This window comes from Manis pentadactyla, chromosome 2 (assembly GCF_030020395.1).
Source record: "Manis pentadactyla isolate mManPen7 chromosome 2, mManPen7.hap1, whole genome shotgun sequence".
NCBI classification, from domain to species: domain Eukaryota; kingdom Metazoa; phylum Chordata; class Mammalia; order Pholidota; family Manidae; genus Manis; species Manis pentadactyla.
In genome coordinates this window covers 198,474,582-198,495,476 of record NC_080020.1, presented here as the reverse complement: position 1 = coordinate 198,495,476, position 20,895 = coordinate 198,474,582, and the positions used below count along the sequence as shown (strand labels likewise).

The 20,895-nt window shown below is 45.2% G+C and overlaps 1 protein-coding gene across 3 annotated transcripts in view; it reads left to right on the top strand.

Moving 5' to 3' along the window:
- The window catches only part of PRKCE (protein kinase C epsilon), a 497,134-nt gene that overhangs the window by 319,311 nt on the left and 156,928 nt on the right, over positions 1-20,895 (top strand). For all 3 annotated transcript variants that reach the window (XM_036925881.2, XM_036925883.2, XM_036925882.2), the window contains exons 3-6: positions 1,465-1,624; positions 3,182-3,216; positions 4,432-4,517; positions 8,562-8,691. In XM_036925881.2, coding sequence (XP_036781776.1) covers positions 1,465-1,624; positions 3,182-3,216; positions 4,432-4,517; positions 8,562-8,691 — 411 coding nt within the window. The remainder of the gene's footprint in view (positions 1-1,464; positions 1,625-3,181; positions 3,217-4,431; positions 4,518-8,561; positions 8,692-20,895) is intronic.

Here is a 20,895-nt window from a genome sequence, read left to right as displayed (position 1 = left end):
AGGAGCCACAGGCAACTCAGCTCTTCCCCCAAGGAGCCACTCAGGTGGGATCTTTGGCGTCTTGCTGTGGAGAGGGCGGGCTGTCCCACAGAGCAGTGTGTGGACGGGAGAATCAGCTTCTTCCCGACTCTCTGGGTTGGAACGTGGGGTCTACCGCTTAATAGCTGTGTTCACGGGAATGGCTTACTTAAACTCTTTATTCCTCCGTTTGCACACCTGTAGAACAGAGATACTGTTGGTACCCTGCAAGAAGGGATTCAGTGAGAACCTGCCACAGAGGAAGCCCTCAATAGACGTTAGCCATTATCGTTATTATGTTAGTCCACTTGGGCTCCCGTAATAAAACACTATACCAATTTTAGTTGCTTAAACAGCAGAAATGTATTTCTTACAGTTCTGTAGGCTGAGCATCTGAGATGAGGGTGCCAGCATGGTTGGGTGAGGGCCATCCATGGCTTATAGTCGCCTTGTTGTTGTGTCCTCAGATGGTGGAGAGAGAGTGTGGTCTCTTCCTGTTCTTTAAGGGCACTAACCATCATGGAAGCTCTACCCTCCTGGCCGCATCTAAACCCAATTACCTCCCAAAGGCACCACCTTCAGATACCATCACCCTGGGGTTGGCGCTTCAACATAGGAATTCAGCGGGTAGTGGGATGGCGGGGGGTTGGATACATTTAGCCCGTAACAATCATCACGGTCATTGTTGCTGCCATCTGCTTAGCCCCCTTGCAGGGCATTCTTGTTTGGAGCGACCTCTGAGGTGGAAGGAAGGAAGAAATGAAAAAAGTCCTTTGTCTCCAGTAGGGTCTTAAAGTCCATGGCGGTGGGTCTTGAGCCCTCTAGAAACTGCTTTCACAGTGCTCTATTTCTGTCTCTTTTTGACCTATAGATAAAGGCTCCTTTTGACTTTTGTGAAAAGGCTCTTTGTTGTCCTGGTCTAGATAAGAGGGAGAAGGAAGACAAGTCAGATTTATAGGCTTCTACTTTTCTGAGCCAGGCAGCTGGATGCAGAGGGAGGCACAGTGCCCTGTGGGGTCAGCACTGTTACGTCCTGTCACAGAGGGCGACTCCCTCAGAGCTCAGGGTGAGGAAACACTGGCTGTCAAAGGTGTCACACTGCTTGGGAGTTTGCAGTAAGATTTGAACCTTGAGCCTTTTGACCCTACATCCTTGCAATGTGCAGCTGGTATGGGGAGGAATCAAGCCACCTCCCCGGGGCAGAACTGGGATTCAGATGGATTTTAAGGGTGCTGCTGGCACAGGACAGGAAAAGACCCGGTCTGGGCCTTCCCACCTGTGTCATGCTTTCTGGCTGGAGACCCCAGTGTCCCTGTGCCAGCAGAGGCTGCCTCCGCACCCCTCTTACCTCCAAGCACTCGGGATGGAGTAGCTCTCCCACAGGAGGTCAACTATCAAGGTGCGCTAACCCAGACTGTTTTCTTCTCTGCTCTTGTCCTTCCCCAGCCCCTAAAGACAATGAGGAGCGTGTGTTCAGGGAGCGCATGCGGCCCAGGAAGCGGCAGGGGGCCGTCAGGCGCAGGGTCCACCAGGTCAACGGCCACAAGTTCATGGCCACCTACCTTCGGCAGCCCACCTACTGCTCCCACTGCAGAGATTTCATCTGGTAAGGCCCTTTCTCCCAGGAACCTCTGGTTATTATGCCTTCCCTAGAGCGAGAAGTCAGGGGTGCGTGCGGGAGATTAGAGACTTTATTTAAAAAGTGCTGTGTGTTTTATTTAATTGCAGAAGACTTTTCTGGAAGGCTGAGTACTTGGTGCTTGGGGGTATAAATGGAAAGAAGAAACTATAGTTCCTGGTGACTTTATTCTTAGGATCATATATTAAAGAGTTAAGATTTTGTAACCAATAATGGTGTTGTTTGTTGTTTTTTTTTAAGAATCCATTTTTTTAGAAAGACAAACTGAATTATTTACAAATGTTGTCTAGGACTTGTTTAAAAATAATCTGGAAGGATAGGAGAGTGTCTAGGGGTAGAGACCAAATGAGACCAGCCATGTATTGATCATTGTTGGAACTGGTAACAGGTACATACGGTTCTGTTATATTAATTTCTTTGTTTTTGTATACATTTGAATTTTTCGTTAATAAAGTTAAAAAAAATACTTGATTGCCAATATATGTAATACAAAGCAGTTCTTAACTGTTATAACACTGGGGGTGCTAGGATGCTCAGATTTCAAAAGAGTGAAAGAGCAGCATTGGCTGGAGTATTCAGGGAAGGCTTCCTGGAGGAAATGGCATTTCTTTCATGATGGCTAGGATTTCAGTATAGATAGGTAGATAGTAGGCCTTTTTGACAGGTAGAGGAAGATAAGGAGCACTGGCCCTGGAGATTGGAGGGGCACTTTAAGGCAGAAATAACACCCACTCCCACCCACAGACACATCTCATTCCAAGGGCCGACTGTGCCCTCTGACCTCCATTTTCTGTATTTTGGTCATGAATTGCATGTTTGGGAGAGGGAGCTCTGAAAGCTAAGTCTTACAGATTTAGGTCTCCTCCATGGTAAATACCACTGAGTTCCAAGTTTCCTGAGGTGCACCTGAATGATGTCAGGCTCCTCCAGTTCCTGGGCTCAGAATTGCAGGGGCTCCCTGACTGGGTGTTGGTGTACTGAGGACAGGGCTCAGGTCGGGTGGGTTCTATCATCTTGTGCCTATGTTGACCCTAATCCTGCCGTGGAAGGACCTCTAGTGTTGACCTTCACCCAAAGGGTAGATTGAACCCCTAGTGCTGGTCACAGATTGATGTCTAACCCATGACTGCTTCTGGAATGTCCAGGGCGTGTGCCTGCCTTCTGCAGCCCTCCTCCACGGTTATCCACAAGGAAGGGCACATTGGATTAATCGAGGGCTGCCAAGAGCAAGCGGAGTCTTTGTAGCTTTCCAGAACACTACTGGCCCCACTGGAATGGCTGTTTGTTTAGGAAACCAAGCCCTGACGCTGACCAAATCTTGCACCATTCCAAATGCTGAGGCTGCCCTCTGTTGCCTTCTGGAGGAGTCATTTTAAGGCACCCTGTGTTGGGAGTGAAGTCACGCTGCTAGGTGGACTCCAATGTGCTCAGTGTATTGTGCATGGCAGTCAGAATGGGGTGGCTTTGTTTAAAAATTTTTAACCTAAAATTCACTTTCTTAAAGGGTTGTATTCTTCTTTTCAGGGGTGTCATAGGAAAGCAGGGATACCAATGTCAAGGTAAGAGGTATTGCATGAACTAAATCTTCAGGAACCCATGGGCCAATCCAGAATCCAGATCACTAATACTCGTAGGCGTGGGCTGGGATCGATCACAGTTAGAGGCTCCGTATCATTTGCATGCTTAGGTTCCTCTCAGAAGCAGAGAGCCCTTGTGGGAAGCCCCTGTCTGCAGGTGTCCTGGGGGTCTCAGCCTTTCTGTGCGGCTGGGGCATGCAGCACTTTCATCTTTCCTGGGGGACATGACACCTCACACAGAGGCCCTTTGAGGGTCCTAGTGTGCACTGAGCACTTCTGTGCATCTGTCAGCTCCCTAACTCTCTTGCTCCCCAAAGAAGCTCTCTTGCCTGCTTGCTTTATTCACTATCATCGATGGTCCTGCTGACTCTTTTTTATCTCTACTGCAGAATCATTAGCTCTTAAACATTTAGAACTCACTTGAAGTTATTAAAGTTTGTTTTCAATTAATTGGAGAATTGGAGGTTGGAATGTGATGTGGTCATGTCAAGATTTCTCTGTGGCTAGAACTGGGGGGCCATTCCATCTCTTCACCCAGCCCATGGGTAACGTTGGTCTCACCCCTGGGGGAACTGGGGTAGGCGCTCTTGAACATTGCTGAGTCCTTGGGATAGCATGTGTGCAAACAGTTACTCACCTCTTCAGCCACCTACTGCCCATATTGCCCCATGACACTAAAGACAGAGCCTTCGGCCACTTCTTTTGGAGATAGTAAATGGAAATTCTTTAGTTCGGCATGTAAGGCACAACCAGATCGAAAAGCTTAAGAGCTTCTGTGCCACAAAACCCCCGCTGCTCTGCTGCGGTCCTCCCTGTCGCTCCCACCAACCCTATGGTCCTGAGCCAAGCACAAGGTGGCTGCACCTCCTTTCATAGACATCGCTTCATGGAAGAGAAGTTGTTCTCTGACCTTGGCATATAGAAGCAAGAAAATTGATCAGTATTCCTGGAACTAGAGAAAACTGCTGATGCCCTTTGGGTATAAATGGTTCCTTCTCCAGATCATTTAGGAAACCCTAATGGCTCTGATGGCAAAGTGCTTTGAAATAACTGCATAAAGGGCTTCGATGAGGGTGGTTGGTACATTGAGACCCAGTGAGCTACCCTCCTGCTGCCACTGAGGCCTGATTAAATCTTGGCGTGGAACCTTTCTTCCCCAACCTGTTGCTCAGCCTTCCCATTTTTTGCTGTTTGCAGTTTGCACTTGCGTTGTCCACAAGCGATGCCATGAGCTCATAATTACGAAGTGTGCTGGATTAAAGAAACAGGAAACTCCTGACGAGGTAAATATTTATAACGTTGACATTCTTCATGGGCATTCCCACCCTCCACTACCTCCTCTGCGTCTGTAAGAAAAACCTTATCTCTGTCCGACGCCATTGCTTTCTTCATTGTGTTGATCAAAAATGGAGGGAGTTGTCCATGACCTTCCGGCAGGAAGCACCATCTACCGAGTGAGCATGGCTCAAAGTCAGTGTTTTGTCTGTGGATATTATGCCAGGAGCTGAGTGATCCCAGAGCTAAAGCCAGCAAGGAAAATGTGAATTCTTTTATGTTATTATCTCATTGGAACAGTGAAGTGGCTAACTGACATGTCAGTGGCTCCACACAGCTCATAAACAGTGAGGGACACACACACAAGCGGGCACCTTCTCTTAATGAGGTGATGGGGTAATGGGGTGGAATTGGAAAACCCAAGAAACAGGAGGAGGAAATAACCACAATAATAATAATAATAGCTGCCATTATTAAGCACTTTAGCATATATTATTTAATCCCATAAAAACTTCAGTGAGATTGATGTTGTTATCATCTTCCTTTACAACATGGGGCACAGAAGCACAGAGAGGTCACATTAACTTGCCCCAAATCTCACAGCTAGTATGCGAAAAAGCCCCACTGAAACCCAGGTAGTCTGTTCCAGGGTCTAAGCCCTTGACTCCTGCACTATGTTGTCTCTTAATCTTACAAACTATTGTCAGATTGACTATTAAGGAACTTGCTAGGGGTAAGGAAGCAAGAAAATTAACAGTGAAGCTAGGTTTCTCCTAACTGAGTGGTTGGGGAATGGTGTGAATGTGAGTGTCAGTGTTACCAGTGTTCATGGTAGTTGATTTCAAAGGCATGTTTTTAATTCTCAGTGAAATAAATACTGTACAATCATAGGCCATTAGAATTGGGGCTCAAAGAGAGAGGCCCTGGGTGGATTTCTAATGAAGTGGATTTATAATTTGGCTTCCAAAAGGAGTGACACACAGAGGCCTTCTACTTCTTAGAAATCAACCAAATGGCATCTTGGCATTCAAAGCATTTCCCATATTTTATATCCTTTTGCTTTCATATCATCTTGGGAAAGCAGCAAACCACAAAGCTCAGACTGAACCTTCCATGATGCTGAAGGGCAGAGAGCCCGACCACCAGAGGGGTTTGCAGGGTTCTCCTGTCATGGTTCAAGTGGCAGGTCATCACCACCTGGGTCTCGTGACTGCTGGCCTAGGATCATAACCAGGGTATACTGTTACTGTCATTACTTTTACAGGCAAATGAAAGAAAGATGGCTTGCTTGCTGTCTGTCTTTATTCCTTCCTGTGAACATTCCATTGAGTGTTTGTCGGCACTTCCCGTGTCAGATATTGCACCAGGTCCCACGGAAACAGGAATACATGACTCCTGCCCTCTGTGATCTCTGCAGGTTTCTAAAGCTGTTTCATATTTCTTTGGAGGGAAAAGTTCCATATGAGTTCACGTCATGCAGGTTAGAGGCTTGAGATTTGAAATACCCATAACCCAGCTTAAACTGTGACCTAATTCTTTTGTCTTTCCTGGCATATTGAGCAGTGAGAAGAAGTCACCAGGGAGGTGTGTTCCCAAACTTGGCATGTGTCCCCAGGGAAAATTGCCAAGGACTGGAGAGGGGGACTTCAGGTTTCTTAGCTCGGCAGAATGATTGCCCATCCTGTGCTTGTCAAGGCCAGTCTGCTTTAGTGCTGGTGTCCCCCTGAGCCATCTGGGCACTGGACATGCCCTCTGCTGGGTACAGCACTGCTGGAGACCAGTGTTTGAATTCCTTTTTTTGTGTAACCGCCTGCAGTATGATGTATGTGCACATATACATCATACATACATAAACACCCCCAACACACAGCTCTAAATACCACATTTCTGATGTCTTCCTATTAAAAGGTGCTTTGTCAACAGGCTCCTTGAAACCCTTGTGCCACGAGCACCTGGCCGATGGGCTCTCCCTGTCTTGCGTGTGTGTTTGAGTGCTTAGGATGTACAGCCCTCCCCGCTCCTCTTGGGGTGGTGACCAAGGAATGCTCTCTGGGTCCCCCTCCCTTCCTCTTTTAATCTTCCAATATTTCTTCCTCCCTGTGTCCTCTGGGTTGGTGTAACTCACTCCTCTGTTTCTAAGCCTTCCTTGGTTAGAGTGCTGGGTGCCCCTGCATGCACATGGCCCTGGTGTCTGTCATGCAGTCTGTCTGATTTCTGTGGCATCCTTTTACATTGCTCACCCTTCTCCCACCATTCTCTGATAACTTAGAGTCCTTAGTGGGTGCAGCTGAGGGTCACACAGGTCTCCCTGCCGCACACAGAACCTCCTGGGCGCCTGGGACACTTTCCCACCCCTTCACCTTTGTCTGCCGTCCATATCCCTTAAAGCTCTTCCAGGAATACCACTACTCTATTCTCAGTTTAGGTCAGCCATGTCTTCAGCATTTGCAGAAATGGAGTGGGCACAATGATCTCCTATGTCCTTCAGGGTGAGCAGGTAGATAGAGAATTGACCTGACTATATTCACATATAGACACATCTAAGCCATTAATATAAGAAGGGGTGCACACAATTGTTTTCCATAAGTCTGGGAATCTTGGACTGGGGTAGGAGCTTAATTGACAGCCCATGCAGGAGTCAGTAAAATTCCCTTCCAGTGGACGGATCAGCCGTTCCTTGTTGCGGGGTGATAGGAAACCTGTTACAAAGTTGAGTGACCTTGAGCAGAAGCCCGCACCCAGGCATGCCTCTGTGCTTGTGTCCCGTCCACATTCCGCTCTCACCCCCACTTCTCGGTCCTGCCCTGGAGCCTTTCACTCGCCAGTTAGCCGTGAGCCCAGGACAGCTTCTCCGCTGCATACTTTGCAGTTCCTGCTTCCCGGGGTAGCACAGGTGACTTTCTCCCCAGGCCACAGGGCTGTCAGGGGATGGTGCCCTGCCCATTCTGAGAGGAGCCTGGCCAGTACAGCTGCTGCACCAGAGATGGACAGTAGCTCTGGAGGGAGCCCAGGAAGGTAGACCATGCCGACGGTCCATTGCTTCTGTGGAACATTTAATGCTTCTTGCTTCTTCCACCCCAGGAGTCTCATCCACCCCAGCAATCCTGTGACGTTGGGTGGGCTGGGTACTGTCCTCATTTGCCAGAGAAGGAATCGGAAGTGTCAGTTAGTCAGCAGACTGCCTGAGACCTCACAGGGGGTTTGGGGCAGACCCAGGCCTCCAGATCAGATACCTGGTTCTTCTTCTCCCTCCTTTCTCCACCAGTCTTGCCACCTTCTCTTTACTTTTTTTAATGAATCAGTAATTGGCAGCATAGTGGTTAAAAGGTCTGGGCTCTGAATTCCAACTCATGGGCATCAGATCCTGAATCTGCCTCTCATCTACTTACCAGGCATGTTTCCTGATCTCAGGGCACCTTAACTTCTCCACCTGTAAACTCAGGCTCCCAGTGGCGCCTACCCTGCAGGGTGGTGGTGAGGTGTAGCTGTGGTAGCAGTGCTGGCCCAGGGCCAGCACCGAACCTTAGCACCCTTAGTGGTCACAGCTCTGTGTTAGAAGTCTTCACTGTGATTAATGTTGGTTCTAACTGATGACTTACAGTTTCCACACTGTGCTGGGTTTTCAGGGTGCGTGTAGAATCCTGCGTCCACTGCCGAAAGACTCTGTCTTGGCGAGGCTTCCAGGCACAAAGTAGCATTGAAAGTGCACAGTGACATCTCATTCATGGTGAAGTGCCAGGTACAGGTTGAGTGCCATGCACGGTTCAAGTTGGAGACGTAAAGTCCTGGAGGGACTCAGCGGGGAGCAGATCTGGGCTCTCAAAATCAAACAGAGCCACAGAGAATGGGAAAGGGCTTCGGGGTAAAGGCCCAAGGACAGGAGGGTTTTCTCTCTCTACCTTGTTTCTCCGGGCAGCTTTCAGAGCCATGCTAAGGCCTGCTACCGACAGAGACCATGCCTTCTGGGAAAGAAGTTCTGTAGCAGACCCAAAATGAGCACTCCAGGCTGCAAAGGAGCTTGGTGGTGACCCTGTGTTTTGCCATCCCTGCAGGTGGGCTCCCAGCGGTTCAGCGTCAACATGCCCCACAAGTTTGGCATCCACAACTACAAGGTGCCCACCTTCTGCGACCACTGCGGGTCCTTGCTCTGGGGCCTCCTGCGGCAGGGCTTGCAGTGCAAAGGTAAGGCGCCCTGTGCGCTGCCCTCACCCCCCAGCACCTGCACGCCCCTTTGTCTCCTCTTCTTAAAACTTTGTCTGTTCTCCAAGGGGACTCCAGAAGGGGAATGGCAGGGTGGAGGTACAATTCCACCTTTTAAGATAGTTAACTATCTAGGCAGACAAGATGAATTGATTAAAGTATAGAAATAAGTTAAGGAAAAGATACATTGGAGCTGAAGGGAAGAAATATTTTTGGAATTAGGCCCTGAAATAAGTAATAGATATTTTTGTGTCATAATCCGTGGTTTAGTGCTTACCCTTGGAAGGAGCCAAGCTAGAACTTCATCACATGACATCTTAATGATCCTTCATAGGCCTGCAGGGGATATCCCTGTGTGCCCAGTGAGGAAGCTGAGGCTCAGAGACCAGCTTGGTCCCGGCACACAGCTTACTAGCAGGAAGAGTTTGCAGCTTGACTCCTCTTTCGTGCTGTCCTGCTTGTGAATGTCTTCTGCTCAGGGGTGCACACCAAGTGACGGGGGTAGGAGCACTTAGTATGGGGATGTCGGACATACTCTGGGCGTCTGACTGGATATCTTGGGTCATAAGTTAGTCCATCTGTGCAGAGTTAGACAACCAGGCATCACTGGGCAGGAATAGTGTGTGGACATTACAAAAACAGTGCTCTAGTCTTTGTACCAAATGCATTATCAATAAATTCTCACTGTGTGAAAATTATAAGAAGAGGTAAAGTGTAAGGAGAACTGAGGCCATGAACAAATTGGTCACTGAGGGCATCCCAGTGAGCCGTGATGATTATCCTGGGGATAAAGAGGAGAGTAACCTGAGAGAGATTGAGGAGTAATTTACCAGTGGTAGTGGCCAGATCCAGCCGAGGGTAGTGGTGATGCACTGTGATAGGGAATCCAGGAGGGACGACAGGGCTGGCGGCGGGGTGTGTAGCTGAGCTGGGGACACTTTGAGGTGCCTCTGGGAAATCCACACGGAGCTGCCCACTGTTGGGCATTCTCACTGAAATTCAGGGGGAAGGTCTGGGCTGCATTTAGAGTTGGGATTTGTCAATGTCTAAGTAGTAGTTAAAACTGTAAAGTAGGTGCCACCCGCAGGAGAAGTACCTTGAGTATGAAGAGAGATTAGTTAAAGCTGTAAAGTATGTGCCACCCACAGGAAAAGTACCTTGAGTATGAAGGAGATGATGACACCGTGGGGCTCGGGGAGCAAAGTCGGCAGCCTCCGAGGGTAAGCCCGCAAAGGCAGTGGGAGGGAAGGGCCTGAGAGGCAGGAGGGGAGCTAACACAGAATGGCATCCTGGGAGTCAGAAGAGTACAGAGGGTTTTTTAAAAATTAAAGAGGAAGTGATGGGTGATACCAGATACTTCCAAGAGGTTATTTAAGGTAAGAAGTGGAACATGGGCTTGGATTTAAGGATGAGGAGGTCACTAGTGACCTTGGCAGGAGCTGTCTCACCAGGACAGTGGGAATCTAAGCCCAAGAGCAGAGGGGCTGAAGTGAGAATGGAGGCTGAAGTATTTCCAGAATGTTTTATATAATCAGAAAAAAGATAGTGGAAAAGAAGAGATTAATGAGCTAGAAGAGAGGGGAGCCATTGATGCAACAGGGACGGAGGAGGGGGGCTTGTGGGGAAAGATGAATATCCCTCCTCCCAGATGGAGGGAAGGCCTCAAAACCAGGCCTGGGTGCAGCCTTCTGTGTCAGCGACACGGAATCCAGGAGGAGGAGGGGACAAAATGATCATTCATGTTCTGAAGCCTTGAAGCACGGCAGTGAGAATCCCCACGTTGTCCTAAATAGGAGATCTTCTATAAAGTGGAGGTGAGCAGCGGGGCTGTGGGAAGCCTGAGGACGGTGGTGAAGCTTGGTGTAGCCGTTGGGGGACTGAGGACGCCCTGACCTGGGGCAGGAGGAGGCGCCGTGCTGCCTGTTGGCATGCCTGCATGAGCTGCTCAGGCGTTCAGTCACCCTTTTCAGTAGTAGTCTAGCACACAACTATGAAAGGAAAGGGCCTGCCTGAAACCCTTTTTGACCATTAGTGACATTACAACAATGGAAAAGGAAGAAGGAAATGGAGCCAGAATCTCGGATGTTTTTAGCAGAGGAGTGATGCACTTTGGGAAAGTTGATTGGGGTTGCCGGGAAGCATAGAGCCTGCTTTGGATGGGACTGTAATGAGGCCATATCTGGTTTTTAGTGAATATACTAATTATTGGTCTACCTAAGGAATCTAAATGATTCCTTCCATCTCATAAATACTGATATTTTATCCGAGCGGTACATTTGTTACAATCACCGTACCTACAGTAACACTTACTTACCACCTAAGATCTGTAATCTACATGAGGACCACTTCTGGTGTTGGACATTCTGACAAATGTGTGACATAAATCCACCCTTACAGTGTCATACAGAATGGTTTTACTGCTCCCAAATCCCCCCTGTTTACTTTTGATCCTTCCTCAACCTCAAGTCTTTTTGTCCCTGCAGACCGCTTACTCTGTGGAGAGGGTGATGGCCCGAAAAGGCCAGCACGGGTCAGGGAAGGGGCCTGGGGCTAAGCCTGGTTCTGCTGCTGTGATTACCAAGGAAAAGGAATCGAGACTTAGTGACCTGCTAGGGTCCCAGAGCATGTTCCCCTGGAGGTGGCATTAAACCCAGGTGGCCTGGCTCCGGCACCCGACTCTGGTCTGTGCTCCACACGCTCTGCTGGTGCCTCTGCAAGGTTTGCCCCTTGGCTGGACAGTGCTGACATAGCCTCCTGGGCTGGAGCCCTGCCCCCTGGCCATGGAGGAACCCAGCCATTTGGCCTGCTGCGCTGTAGCATCTGCTTTGTTGCCCTTCTCACTCCTGGGAATAGGGTCAGATATTTTCAGCAAAACAGGTTTCTTTGAGAGCTTGGGTCTACAGGGAAGGATGCAGAAAACTGTCTTTGTCACTCTCCCTTTCAAATTGTCCCAGTCACATAGGTTCAAGTATTAGGTATGTACTCTTCCAGGGCTTGTTGCTCTGTTAGCCAGGCAGGGGGAACACAATTAACCCCACTGTGCTAGTGGGGAACAGAGAGCTGGAGATGGACAACTCCCACAGGGCTCCCAGGAGCTGGAGCGGCCCATCTATGTCCTCTGGGCTGCCGTCCCCCTGCCCACAGCCCTGAGGCTCCAGACAGGAGGGGGATGCTCACGGACGGGTGCTGGGTGACTGAGTTCCTTAGTCAAGGGCAGAAAAACACCTGCACTAAGTGGGTAGGCACACTATTTCATTCCTGTCTTTTGTCTTATAATTTAAGTACCATAAAGTCTCTCTCTCCAGACTCAGGTGTGTGTCTGAGCGCTTCATCCACAGCTAGAGGTCCAGAAACTAGCTTCAAATGTCCAAATATCAGCATCACTAAGTCTCTGAGGCATTTGAATCCTTTTTGCTCTTCACTTTAGCTGTGCAGCTTCCCCCACCTGACCTTCACCTGCATAGTGTAACCTCTCTAGGACTATTTTGCACCTGTGTTTCATTTTTCCATTGACCCATGGAGTCAGTGCCTCCCCATGCTACCCCTGCCTGAGGGAAAGATAGTGTAGCTTTTTATTTATTTTCCTTCTCTAAAGAAGATCTGGGGTTTTCACCTGCCCTTTGGCCCGTCCCTCATTTCTCTTCTGCCCTTGGTCCCACGCATCTCCAGCACAGTTGCCCTCAAGTCATCAGGCACCAAGGGGCAATTTAACAGAAAGCCAGATCTCTTTACACAGCTCCCAGCCTGCCCTGCAGAGACCTGCAGAAACCCAGTTTCTTTTTCTCATCCCCACGTGGGCCGGCCCCCTGCGCCTGCTGGTCTGCTCTGATTGCAGCTCTGTGCCCAGGTGGGGGCGAGGGCGCACTGGGAAGGGTCTGGCCTGGAGGTTCCTAAGAGGGCCCTTTCTGCCTCCTGCCTCTCTCTGAGATCCCATCTTTGCTTTCAGGGACTAAGGGGCAGAATGTCACTCAACTCTCCAGGAAGTAATGAAGAATGGTCATTTTGTTTGAGGACAAACCCCTTAGGATGTTGTGGCCTGTGGAGAACACAGGTTAGGAGTTCGGGTTGCTGTTCTGGTCTTGGTTCCATTACTGCCTGGCTGGACAATTATAGGGAGGTCACCCTGGTTTGGTGACCCTGGGCTTCCATTTAATTCCAAATGCCCTCCTGCCCTCTGAGAAATGTGATGAAAATAAAGAGCACAGTGATCTTAGCAGCATTCCTCATGGAGTGGGGAGCCATAAAGATTGAGAGAAGGGAAGGTCTCCCTCCCTGCCCCTTTGCTTTCCACCTTCTTTCCTTCCTTTCCTCTTTAATAGGGTTTAGGGTATTTAGAAAGCACTAAATACATAAAAAAGGGTTTTTTTCTCATTTCTGAAAATGTTAGTCCTTTACTATTTTCATAACAACTAGTCTCTTTGTCATAACTTCAAGTTTCATTTATATGTTTAGAAAAAAAAGATTGTAAGTGATATGTAAATAATTCTCACTGTAAAAGATTTCATCAAGACTTAAGAGTGTGTGTGTGTGCATATACATATATATGTATAAAATATTAGACTCCTTCTTTTTGTTCTCTTTCTACTTCCATCTCCAGACTTAACTGCTACTAACAGTTTGCTATGCATCCTTTCAGGCCTTCTTGTATACTTTTCCTCCATGGATATGTGTGCATGTGCATGTGCATGTGCACACACACACACACACACACACACACACACACACACACACACTCCAGCTCTCTGTATTAGATATCTCTTGCTGCATAACAAATTATCCCAAAACCTAGTGGCTTAAAACAACCAATATTTGTTATCTTTCTATGGGTCATAAGTCTGCGTGAGCTCAGCTGAGTACTTCTGACTCAGGGTCTCTCATGAGCTTACAGTCAAGCCATCAACTGGGGCTATGGTCTCATCTGAAGACTCACCTGGAAGAGTATTCCTTACAAGCACATTCATGTAGCTGTTGGCAACTGCAGGTCCTTGCTGGCTTCTCACTGGAGACATCAGTTTCTTGCTACATGGGCTTCTCCATAGGGCAGCTCACACCATGGCAGCTGGCTTCCTTCAGAGCAAGCAAGCAAGAAAGGATGCTCAAAACAGAAGCCAGTCTTTTGTAACCTGATCTCAAAAATGATTTCCCATCACTTCTGACATTTTTTGTTCTTTGGAACAGAATACTATGTCCAGCCCATACTCAGTATGACGGAATTACATCAGGACATGAATACTAGGAGGTAGAGATCACTTCAAAGCTGCCCCCCTCCACACCCACGCACCACCCCTACACACACAAATGTGATCACTTCTCTGTGAGGTCTACTCTGAGCACCCTTTTCAAAACTGAACCTCTTATCTCTCACCTTACATCACTTCTGCTTGCTTTTTCTCTGTAGTGCTTATCCCCTGCTAATATTCTAAAACTACTTATGTATTATATTTATTTCTTTCAGAATATAAGGCCCATGAAGGCAGAGGGTTTTTGTTTGTTTTGCTCTGTGCTATTTCTCCAGCACCTAGAATGGTGCCTGACACATTAACACTCAATAAAAATTGTTAATTAAATCCCATATGCATTGTTATATAATTCGCTTTTCCTGCAATATATCTTGGAGTATTTCTAAGTGTATATGGGTCTACTTCATTCTTTTAAATGGCTGCTTATTTCACATTATGGCCATTCCATACATTATTTAAAGATTACCCTCTTTATGGACATTTACTTGTTTCTGTGTTCTTACTATTTTATGCTGCTGCAGACATCCTCATACATGCATCTTCATGCATATGTATGAATAGTTGTGGAGGAAACGCCTCTAGAAATCCAATAGTAACTAAGCTCTGTTTTTTGTGTGTGGTTGAATCACATAAGGAGGGAATTATATAAGGGACTTTTGTTTGTTGTTTACTTTTAAATAAATTCATGTTAACTGACTGTTGTACTTTCTTTTGCCTTGCAGTTTAATTTTGCATGACCAGAGAATGTTTGGGTAGGGAGTTTAGGTTTTTAGTCACCTATTATCTCTTGGGGGTCTAGTCTAAGAGTAGTCATTTATGTTGCCTAAGTTCCATCCATAGGGTTAGAATACACTAAAAGCATGACATCCTCATTTGTGCAGGACATCATGGAGAACTTGGAGATAAAGCATTACATTAGCCTTCTAGAAATGTGCACTGTACATTAAACATAACAAACTAAATAATAGTAATTCAAGCAGTGAGTCAGAAATAGGTGGGAGCAATTCATGGGCAAGAGAAATCTTCAGGGCTTGGATGGTCAGGATAGACTTTGGGGGATGGGTGCGGGGATAGGGCTTGAGCTATACTTTTGAGGGTGAAGGACCTGGAAAGGAGGACAAAGGGAAAGCATTTTAGGTAGGTAACCATTATAACTGCAGGCCAGGGAAGGAAGAAGCAGTTCTGTGCTCAACACTGAAACACCATGGAGTCTTTCTGGTTGACTCTGAACCCTTTGCAGTAGTACCTGGAAATGCCTGGGAACCCTGACCAGTGCTCCCTATCATGTGTGGAAGGAGGGTAGAAGATGCAGAGCTTTCATCTGAGGATAGCAGACAGTGACCAATCCTAGTCTCTGGAAAGCTTTGAATGATGTTCCAATGTAATCAAGATCCCCACATCTCTAGTGGGTGGCATTCGGTGCCTGGCGTGACCCCCAAGGGGCTACCCCTCTCCTCCCTTTCTTATCTTTCTCCCTGGACTCTACAGTCTGCCGCTCTCCCACCGCTGCCAACTTGCATCACACAGTTACACAATTTCCTATTCACAGTTGTTTGTTCTCTGTCTCTGAGCATGGCGTGGCCGACTTATGAAATCAAGCCATTGCCTGGCTCCTGCTCAAGGGCCAAATCACCCTCACCTAAAGACATTTCTGCGGGACACACAGGCCTGCCTATCTCCTCAGGCATGGCTTGGCCATTGTTCTCAGGTCGCCTGCTTGCTTTGGAAGAGCTCCCAACAGCCTGACCCACATCTAATCCTAGCTTTAATCTTAGCTGTGAACAGGGTGGTAACATGGAAATAAAATCTCCCCGAAGAATGGTAGAATGGATGACAGAAAATGAGGTTCAGCATGCCTGAGACTGTCTGTCGAAAGTAAGATTGCTGCAGCACCACCCAGCACACACACAGTAGGAGCTCAAGAAATATGTGATGAATAGCTGGGTAACAGTGGGATAATGAGTCTCCTTTTTAAAAAACCCCAGCAAGGCTGCTCTGTTTCTTCCCAACACAGATCACCAAGTGAAACCACTGCAGATGAGCAGTAGGAGACAGCCTGGGCTAGCGTGGATGGGCAGTCCAGGGCTAATGGCCCTTGCCTTCGTGCACACAGTTGTGATGGGGTGGGACGTTGGCTAAGGCTGGGAATTTGGGTGGTTTCTTGGCCCAGGTTAATGTGAACAAACCTCGGGTTCTTTTGGTTTTGGTTTTGGCTGGCACATCCATTTCCTTTCTTGGTCTGTAGCCTCTGGGTGTCACCCCAGCCTCCCGGAACCCCACTGTGACTGCATGAATTAGCTCAAGCTCCCCTTCCTCAGGAGGCTTTGCTCTATTTCCAGACTTTCAAAACACTTTCAAAGTTACTAGCTCATGTTGTCTATTTGAACTGATAATGATATTAGGATTTTATTTTTACATATTAAGACAACTACACAGCCCTGCCAGGGAAATAAGAGAGTTTTTAAAAATAAAAACAAAAACAAAAAACAGAAGTCCTCGAAGACCCTATCTATTTTGCGGTCCTGCGAAGCTAATTGTTTTGTTCAGAAGAACAGGTACAGCATTTCAACACCAGAGGGCGCCAGTGGCTAAGTTATGTAAACAAGCTGCTCTTGCTAAGAAATTCTCTAAATTGGGGTTGCTTCATTCTTGTCCTTTCTGTCCCCTCATGAAGAGGCAGAAGAGAGCTCTCATGGGGCTGGCGGGCAGGAGTCAGCAAGGCACACTGAGTGTCAGTGAGGAGCTCTTGCTAAGAGGGGCGGACAGAGAATTCAGAGCATGCTGCTGCCTGGAGTGCATGGTGGGCCTGTGGACTTCCAGGGGTTGCTGGTAATGACTCAGCGGAGGCAGCACCACAGCCAGCTGGGGCGGGGCTTTCCTGCTTGTTTATATTGTTTGAGCAGGTGCCTTTCCCACCAGCTTCCCCCACCCCACACCCCACCTTTGTTCTGCGGCTATCTTCAGTTCCAGAGCTCTGTTGAACTCTCCAGGCCTGGGTTGGGGGGATCTGTACTGTCTCCTCTTCCAGGACAGTGACCAGGCTGTTGCCAGGACAGCAGGAGGTCTGACCATCCTGCCTGGTTTCATTCCAGAAAGAGAGAGAGAGAGAGAGAGAGAGAGAGAGAGAGAGTGTGTGTGTGTGTGTGTGTGTGTGTGTGTGTGTGTGTGTTTAAAAATAGACTTTAATTTTTAGGACAGTTTTAGGTTCACAGCAAAACTGAGGGGCAGGTACAGAGATTTCCCATATACCCACTTCCCCACACAGAGTCTCCCCCATCATCAGCATCCCCACCAGAGCGGTACATTTGTCAGAATCAGTGAACCAACATTGACACTTCATTGTCACTCTGTTTACTGGTTTCACTCTTGGTGTAATACTCTTCCATGAGTTTGAACAAATGTTTTATACAGAATAGTTGCTCTGCCCTAAAAGCCCTCTGTGCTCTGAACTTTGCTGTTCTTCAATAATGGGTTAGCTACTCTGGGTCTTTGCCTTTCTGTATAAACTTAAAATTCAGTTTGTCAACATCCACAAAATAGCTTTCTGGGATTTTGATTGAGAATGCATTGAATCTATAGATCACATTGGGAAGAACTGACATCCTGACAACACTGAAACTTCCTACCTATGAAATGGAAACTTTCTCCATTTATTTAGTTCTTTACTACTTCTTTCGTCAAAGTTTTATAATTTTCCTCATAAATACCTTGTACATATCTTGTTAGATTTATACCTAAGTATATTAATTTTTAGGTATAAAAGATCATTTTTTAATTCAAATCCCACTTGATTATTGCTGATATATATATAAAAGTGATTGACTTTTTTATATTAGCCTTGTATTCAGCTTTGCTCTAATCACGTATTAGCTCCAGAAGTTTTTTGTCAGTCCTTTTGGATTTTGTATGCAGACAATCATATCATCTGTGAACAAAGACAGTTTAATTTCTTCCATTCCAGTCAGTACACCTCTTATCTCCTTTTCTTATATCATTAACTAGTACTTTTAATACAATATTGAGAAGGAGGTGGTGTGGGGACATCCCCATTCCTATAATTAGAAAGCTTTTGGCTTCTCATCAGTTAAGTATGATGTTGTAGGATTTTTGCAGATGTTCTTTACCAAGTTGAGGAAGTTCCCCTCTATTTTCTCATTGCTGAGAGAATTTATCATGAATGGGTATTGGATTTTGTCAAATGCTTTTTCTGCACCTGTTAATAGGATTGTGTGAGTTTTCTTCTTTAGCCTGTTAATGTGATGGATTACATTAATGGATTTTCAAATATTAAACTAGCCTTGCATACCTAAAATAAATCCCATTTGGTCATGACACATATTGCTTGTATGGATTGCTGGATACAATTTACTAGTATTTTATTGAGGACTTTTTTATATTGATACTTCTGAGAGATATTGGGCTCTAGTTGTTTTTTTCTTGTAATGTCTTTGTTGGTTTTGTTATTAGGGTGATGCTGGCCTCATAAAATGAGTTGGGAAATGTTCCCTCTGTTTCTATCTCCTAGAAGATATTGCATAGAGTTGGTATAATTTCTTCCTTAAATGTTTGGTACAATTTGCCAGTGAACCCATCTGTACCTGATGCTATCTTTTTTTGAAAAATTATCAATAATAGGTAGGGATTGCTAATAGTGTTCATTTTTGTGTAAGTTCTGGAAGATTGTGTCTTTCAAGGATGTTTTTGCTGTACCTGCTAGTTATGATAGGTTGTATTTTCATTTTCAGTGAAGTCAAAATATTTTTAAATCTCTCTTGAGATTTCTTTGACCTGTGTGTTTTTTAGCTGTGCATTAGTTTCTAAGTCATGGGGGATTTTGCAACTATCTTTCTGTTATTGATTCCTAATATAATTCTACCATGGTCTGATAGCAGACATTGTATGACTTCTTTTCTCTTAAATTTGTTAAGAATGTGTTCTATTGTGGAAAATGTTCCATGTGAACTTGAGAAGAATACGATTTCTGCTGTTGTTGGATGAAGTAGTCAGTAGATAAATAATTAATTATAACCAGTTGATTGCTGATGATGTTGACTTCAACTATGTCCTTACTAATTTTCTGCCTTCTGGATGTGTCCATTTCTGATAGGAGGGCATTAAAGTTTCCACCTGTAATAGTAGATTCATCTGTTTGTCCTCGTGGTTCTGTTTTTGCCTCATATATTTTGATGCTCTATTGTTGGCACAAAGACATTAAGGATTTTCATGTCTCTCAAGCAGTTGACCCCTTTATCATTATGTAATGCCCTTTGCTGTCCCTGATAACTCCTTGCTTTGGTCTGCTCTGTCTGAAATTAATGTAGCTACTCCTTTCTTCTTCTTTTAGTTAGTGTTAGCATGGTATGTCTCTCTCCATACCTTTAATTTTAATCTATATGTGTCTTATACTTAATACGGGTTTCTTTAAATGACATGTAGTTGGGTCTTATTTTTTGATTCACTCTAATAATCTCTATGTTCTATTTGGTATATTTAGACCATTGGTATTTAAAGTGATTATTGATGTAGTTGGGTTAATAACTACCATTTTTGCTACTGTTTTCCAGTGATGCCCTTGTTCTTTGTTCCTATTTTATCTTTCACTCTTTTTCTGCCTTTTGTGGTTTTAATTGAACATTTTATGTGTTCCCATTTTCTCTTAGCATACCAATTCATCTTTTTCTATTTATTTTAGTGGCTGCCCTAGAGTTTGCAATATACATCTACAACTAATCCAAGTCCCTTTCAAATAACATTCTAATACTTCAGAGGTAATATTAGAGAGCTAATTCCTCTCTACCACTCTTTGTGTCATTGCTATCATTAATTTCATGTATATTAAGCATATATATTTTTATATATTACATATATAAACCAACATAATCAAATACATTGTTATTATTTTGAAAGGTTGTTACCTGTTAGATGAATTAAAAATAAGAAATATAAAAGTTTTAACTTTGCCATAGATGAATTAAAAATAAGAAAAATAAAAGTTTCTAGGTTACATCACTTACTCCTTCTTTAGTGCTCTTCCCTTCTTTATATAGACCTGAGTTTCTGACTGATACAATTTTCGTTCTCTCTGAAAAGAACTTTTTTTTTTAACATTTCTTGTGAGGCAGATCTTCTGGCATAAATTGTCTCAATTTTTGTTTGTCTGAAAAAGTTTTGATTTTTCTTTCACTTTTGAAGGGTAATTTCACAGGGTAAAAAATTCTACATTGCTGGGTTTTTTTTTCTAAAAGTCCACCCTCTTGCTACAATGCTTTTTTAATAGAAGTCAGATTTGCTGGTAGATCTTTTCTTTGCTCTTCTGTAGGGAAGATTCTGGCATCTTTTAAGATTATTTTTCTTTATCTTTGATTTTTTTTGCAGTTTGTATATGACATGCCTAGGTGTAATTTGTTTTTGTTTGTTTTGTGGTGGTTGTTTTGTTTGTTTGTTTCATTTGCCATACTCCTTGTTCTCTGAGCTTTCTGGATCTGTGGTTTGGCATCTGACATTAATTGAGGACATTTTCAGTCATTTTTTTCTTCCAATATTTCTTCTGTTCATTTCTGTCTTTCTTCCCTTTTTGGTATTACTATTAAACGTATGTTACACTTTTTGTGTAATTCTCATATTTCTTAGATTTTGGTACCTCTTTTTCAGTCCTTTTTTTTTTTTCTGTTTTGGAAGTTTCTATTGTCATATCCTTAGACTATTTCCTCAGCTATCTCTATTCTTCTAATGGGCCCATCGATGGCATTCTTCATTCTGTAGCAGTGTTTTTGACCTCTAGCAGTTCCTTTTGATTCTTCCTTAGAGTTTCTATCTCTCTGCTTACATTGCCCATCTGTTCTTACATGCTGTCTACTTTATTGATTAGAACCCTTAGCATATTAATCATAGTTGTTTTAAATTCCTTGTTTGATAATTCCAACATCCCTGCTGTGTCCAGTCTTGT